Source organism: Corvus moneduloides, chromosome Z (genome assembly GCF_009650955.1).
Source record: "Corvus moneduloides isolate bCorMon1 chromosome Z, bCorMon1.pri, whole genome shotgun sequence".
Classification (NCBI taxonomy): Eukaryota; Metazoa; Chordata; class Aves; order Passeriformes; family Corvidae; genus Corvus; species Corvus moneduloides.
Genome location: NC_045511.1, coordinates 31,273,872 through 31,279,871, shown reverse-complemented (window position 1 = coordinate 31,279,871; position 6,000 = coordinate 31,273,872). Strand labels below are relative to the sequence as shown.

The following is a 6,000-nucleotide window of genomic DNA, read 5'->3' as shown; positions in this document are numbered from 1 at the left end:
AAAAAGCCGTGGGCAGGCCAGGAAGGCGAACTCCGCGCATCCCCCGGGACCGGCGGGAGTAGGAGCCCGAGCGGGAGCCGGGAGCAGCAGCGGAGGCCGCAGCAGGAGCGGGAGCCGATGAAGGAACGGGGCGGGAGCCGGAGCTCCTCCCGCGGGGCGGGGCCGCGCCCGGCCTGGCTGCGGCGGGCGGGCGGGCGGCACCGGGAGCGCGTAAATGACGCAGCGTTCCCGGAAGCCGCCCGGAGCTGAGGGAAGGGCGGTTGAGGAGACGGCAGGAGGAGGCAGATGGGCTCTCGCCGCGGCTGTTGGTAGCTCGGCGGAGCCCTCCAACTCCATCCCACCCTGCTTCCATCCCTTTCCGTCCTGCCCCATTCTGTTCCATTCCTACGCGCCCGGCCGCCGCCGGGCATTGCCTGCCGGGGGCCATGTCGCTCTTCCAGTCCGCCCTGGACTTCCTGGCGGGCCCCGGCTCCCTGGGAGCCGCCAGCCGCGACCAGAACGATTTCGTGGGACAGACGGTGGAGATGGGCGAGATGAAGCTGCGCATCAAGCGGGTCATCGCCGAAGGTAAGAGCGGGCGGCGGGGCCGGGCCGTGCGGGGCGGACCCCGGCGCTGCGGGGCTGGGATGGGCTTTCCCGCGGGCCTCCTGGTGCCCTTTTCCCCGTCTTCTCTTCCTAGATCGGGAGGGTTTCCTCCTTGGCAGGCCGCGCCCGGGTGGGGGCGGGCGGGGCGGCGGTTCCGGCCTCTCGGGAAGGGCTGGCGGTGTCCGTGCCGCTCCGCGCCGAGCCAGTGTCACAGGCACGGCGGGACGGTGCCCCAGGCCCCGTCGGAGCCGTGCCTGGTGTTACTGTCCCGCCCGAGGAATAGCCGCCCGAGAGCCGCTGTGTTGTATGGCCACTTCTTCGCTTGTTTCGTGGTTTAAAATGCTTTCACCGCATAACAGAAGTCAGAGAAGTTTATAATCTATCAAGGTCTCTGTAATCTACCAAGGACCTCATGGAAATTCTGGATTGCTTGTCGGCTTTGTTTTTCTTTTTAATGACAATGTATATATAATATTATGCCAAACATACAAGATTGCCTCTGTTGTTTGGAAGACTATGGAATGCAGGAAATGTGTTTGCTTTAAACACATGTGTTATAGAAGGCTGATCTAACTGTGCACATAGAGTGTGCTAGAGTACAAGGAGTTAAATACCTGGGCAGTTTTCAGTTTCAGGGAAGTTTTGGGTAGGTAGCCTGGCACACGACTTGTTAATCTGTTTTAGAATAGATGCTATGTTTGATGGATGCAAATTACTTAGGTATTAGCAGAAATCTGGATTGTCTTATGCTTGTGGTCCGAGAAAATACTTTATTTCCTCAAGCAGAAGAACTGTTGAAGGCTAGTCTCAGAAGACTAAACTCTGAACTTTTCCGTACTACTGCACTTAAATATTTCATTAACTTTATAGAGGTGGTTGATGTTACTTAGGTTAAATACCTCAAAGCTCTATTTAGAGTTCCTTTTCATTATTGGAGTTACTTCTGCAGTTTCTTCTTGTAATTATCTGGTACTAAGTAGTTTTCTGTTGAAATCTTGGTGATCAGCACAGAAGAAAAATTTGGCTCTTTAAGATTCGCTTCCTCAAACTACTTGTAAGCTACTTATAAAATTTTTGTTCTTTAAAACTACAGCAAATAGATCTTCACCTCTGATGTATCTTCTTAAGGGCAATAATTTGTCACTTGAATGCTCAAGCGTTTTTGGCATATGATCTTAGAGAAAACCTGGCAGTTTCTTATGTAGTAAGTTGCATTAAAAACAGTACTAAATGTCACGTCCTCCTGTTCTGCCTTTGGCCTTTACTTACAGCTTCTTTACAGTCAACTTTACAGAGCTGTGAGTGAAATGTAAGCACTAGGTAGGATGTGAAGGCTAAAAGAACTGTCTGTGCTGCTGATACTGTAACATTATTGCAGGCAGTGACCACAGCAGTTACCAAAGGACAAAGGAAAGTTAGGGCAGGAAGCTATTTTTGAGGCATACATGCTATTTGGTTTTTGGTTCTGGAGCAGGTATTTTAGCACTTTGACAGCAGCCTACTGTTTCCCAGGATCTGACACAGGCATTGTAAAATGTCAGGGGAAAGATGCCAGGTTGGAGCAAACGGAGACATGTTTTAACTTTACAGTTCTTAACAATTTCTCTGTAACCACTGCTTTGTGTTCCATGTTTGTCTCAGTGCTATGGTTTCATTTTATGTTGTTTTCCTTCCTTTGCTAACTGAAGTTGGGCTAGTTGCTTGCTTTTTCTGGAAAGTATAATTTTCTGGCCAGCATAGCTGGTCTAAAAGAGCACTTGCGGCATATAGAGTATAAAGGTAAACTAGACATAAAATGTAGAAGTCCCAGCCTCTTTTGCTATCTTCAGACTTGAATTTGTCTGTAGTGTATTGTTTATTTTGTTGCTCAACTTGCATTTATCTGTCATCTCTGGACCTGTTGTGGTACCTTCTGATACATGGGTCCACAGTTGTGGCTTTTATGTATTCCCTTCCATATTTACAAATACAGAATCTGTTTTTCTTCTAGATGAGCTCTTTCATGCCAGATTCCCTACTGGAAAGTCAAGTGCAGCTTTCTGAGTTTGGATTTCAAATCCACGGTGAACTGCGTGTCGTCTGCCAATGCAGAGAGAGAGCCTTTTCTGTAGGCTCGTACGTTCAGCTTTGTTTGTAGCTGGTGTGAACAGAGCCTGTGGTTTAGCATTGCACGGTATCATGTGGCAGCACAGGTTCAATTGTTGCCGTAGTGCACAGCTCCTTGCAGCTCTGTAGTGTGCTGGACACCAGCGCTGGTGCAAGGCCACGTTTGGCAGTGCTCTAAGCTGGGACTCGTTGCACAGGTCTCTTGGACGCGTTTCCCTGGTGGTTTCACAGAGGTGTTGTGCTGGGGTGGGACTGGACTGATTGAAAGTACGGTGTGCTGCTGCAAGAGGCTGACGTCCCTGGGGGGGTTGAGCTTGGTCATGATCTCTAGTGCTGATCCTACTTCTAAATGCAAGAACAGACTAAGTGTGTCACAGACTGGATTGAGCACTCCTAGAATATGGTATCCTTTTTTTTTTTTCTGCTTGGATGTTTCAGTAGCTCACTGTAGGTAAGATTTTAGAGGATCTTGGTGGGGGCCTTTATGTATAATCCCTACTTGCCTTAGGTATGATGGTGGCTTCAGATGTCATGGCTCTCTTGGGTCCTCCAGTTAAGTGTACAGACCCCCCCACAATTTTACTTAAGTAAAATAGTCACAGATTTCCTACTTAATTAGTGAATATTGTTGCTTCTTTTGTGTATGAGGCTGAACAATTTAGAATAAACCGGGTGTTTGGTTGTGTGAAAAACAAGGAACAAGCAAGTTCTGTAGCACACGTTTAACAACCATTCTGCATGTGCAGTGATTTCTAATGCTTCCTTTGAGCAACAAACATTGACAACAGAGCACACAAAAAGAGAAATACGATGAGAAAAAGAATGCACTATTCGAACTGTTTGATCTGAGTTTAAAACTTTTATCATAATGAAAAAATCATTCCTTAGTCAGAAAGATAGCAATAGGCTACAGACTTAAACAATGTTAATATTTTTTTTGAGTTTAAAAATAGATGTCATTGAAACCATGTAGGTAGGGGCTTGTTACAGGCTGCTTTCTGTCAAGGTGAAACTTCTGCAATTAAAGCAAGTTTTCTTTTCTTTGGTACTTCAAGGCTTCCTCAGTATTTTGAGCGTGAACAGGCAGTATTACAGTTTGCCAAGCTTGTAGGAACAATTTTATTGTCTCTGCAACTACTGGATTCATAGGATAATGATAACCTAATTAGGTCCAGGTTTTTGGGTGGATTTAATTTGTAAAACTCTAGCAGCAGAGGCACAATGAATGCTTAATGTCAAGTTTCTGTGAACATTGTTAGTTTTGTTTGCTGACAGATAGGAATAATCTTTTTTTTTCCCCCTAAAGAACAACTGAAGCACCTGACCTAGCAGCTTTCCAGTTTGCATTCTCTTTACTGTAAATGTAGACAATGTTTTCAACATGGAGCCGAACAGTTCTATTTTTCAAAGCTGTTGTTTCTTGGCTCTAGCAGTTCCTGCTGCCAGGGGAGCTCTGAAAGTTTCAAGATATTCTACCTCTCTGCTTCTCAAGGGTGTGGGAAAATGTACAGATCTTTAAGTTTGGGCCATCTTTCATTCTTGAGGCAGTTTCATCTTGTTACTAGGACTTTGCAATGGACACAAATACATGACTGGGCTTAAAAAAAAAAACTTGGCAACAGTAACAGAGCATCTTTTCTGTTTTGATACTCTGACAGAAAAGCTTTCAGGTAAGATGCACTGTAACTTACAGTCCAGGCTATAATTATAGTCTTTCAGTCAAGTTATAGTTGAAACATAAACCACTGAAAATTGATATAGAAACAAATTTGGTCAGTGTTTGGGAGGGGAGTAGACAAGTCGTTCCAAATGGTTACAAACAGGAAGCTACTCACACCACCGCTTTCTCATGACTTGTTAAGTGTGTAATGAAACAGTGAGTGAATTACAGTAGCAAGCAGTGTTACTGTTGTGGTTGATGTCCCTATTTTGATCCTTCTCTAGCTGTCATTTTACTGAAGCCGCTTATCTGAAAAAATAATTAGTGAAGATGTGAAAAACAGGGACAGGATAAAGAAGAACAGTTTTAAATCAAACTTGATGTGTAAGTGCAGTGAAGTTATTCAGTATTATGTGACACCTAGGTTTGATTTGAGGGAGAATCCAAATCTCTTGGTTGGAAAAGCAAGGGTCTTCAAATCGTTGTAAGAGAATGATGAAGTACTGACAGGAGCAGTGCCTGAGGCCTGAGGTGGTGTAAGGATAAGTGTAGAGTGCTCACTAATAAAGCAAATGAGGTAGGGCTAGTTCCTGGTTTTCATGCCATGGTGTGGTGCTCTGTACTGAGCCTTGATGTGTGAGAGCTTGTGTCTACAAAAAAGAAATAAACCCAATTTTCTTCTGCTGTAATTTCTGTGGCAGAAAGCATTATCTGAGACAACTTTGGAGGGCTTGGGCTGTGTTCTGAGAATGGGGCTCTGAAATGCCTCAGCAAAGCAAAACCTGTCTCTCTGGGCAATAGCTGGGATGGGTGTATCCGTATCTACAATGGTAATCTTTATGGGGGAATACTAAGATGATTTTGCTGATACAGAAAGGTTCAGAAAACTGTTTTAAAACCATCTACAAACATTTACATGAGTGGAAAAAAGTGAGTGAGAACACCTCAAATGTAATTACATTCTTCAGACACCCCTAGAAGTTGTTCTACTCGTAACCTCCATTTTACCGTTTGCCTCAGTTAGGTCTGCTGTACGAGTGTTTGTTTGTACAGGTTTGTTGAAAGTGCTTTTAAAATTATTTTTTCTGATTTTTTTCTGCAAAATATTGGTCAGAGGGCTTGGAGTAAACTGTTATGGCAGAGAAGAAGTTTTGCCAGTAAACTTGTCCCTGCTGAGGGTATATTAAAACTGCTTTAATGGACTACTTCTTCAAGGGAGCCAGCATCAAATTATAAATGAAATTTCATTTAAGAATGAAGCAGTAGGACTAGTTTCACCTTTTGTGTAAGAATTGTTTTCATCAAAACCAGACGGTTTTAAAAAAATAAATTAAAAGTACCTTTATAACATGCTCTAACTCCTTTATTATCCCAGAAAATCCATGGATTTAAACATGGTATCTGCTGTAGTGCTGCAGTAGTAGTGAACCAAACACTACATGGAATGAGCTGTGTTGTGTAGAGCTGAATTGTGTTCAGGTAAAAGAGTGAAATGACAGAATGGGAAACTTACTTGAAGCTGATGTTTTGAGAGGAGCATAGTTGTAAAAGGTGAGCTTGTAGACCATAGCAGTTGGATTCTCTATAAAGCAGGTGCAATGAAGTAGGAATTAACCAGGTGTGATACCACCGGCTTTTCTCTGGAAATC

The 6,000-nt window shown here is 44.3% G+C and overlaps 1 protein-coding gene across 2 annotated transcripts in view; it reads left to right on the top strand.

Moving 5' to 3' along the window:
* The first annotated feature begins 217 nt into the window (after window positions 1-217).
* GAK (cyclin G associated kinase) overlaps window positions 218-6,000 on the top strand; it is a 68,263-nt gene continuing 62,480 nt past the window's right edge. Inside the window, exon 1 of one of the 2 annotated variants that reach the window (XM_032095585.1) lies at window positions 218-567. In XM_032095585.1, the coding sequence (XP_031951476.1) occupies window positions 426-567 (142 nt within the window). In that variant the 5' untranslated portion in view covers window positions 218-425. The remainder of the gene's footprint in view (window positions 568-6,000) is intronic. The other variant, XM_032095584.1, reaches the window with a different exon arrangement.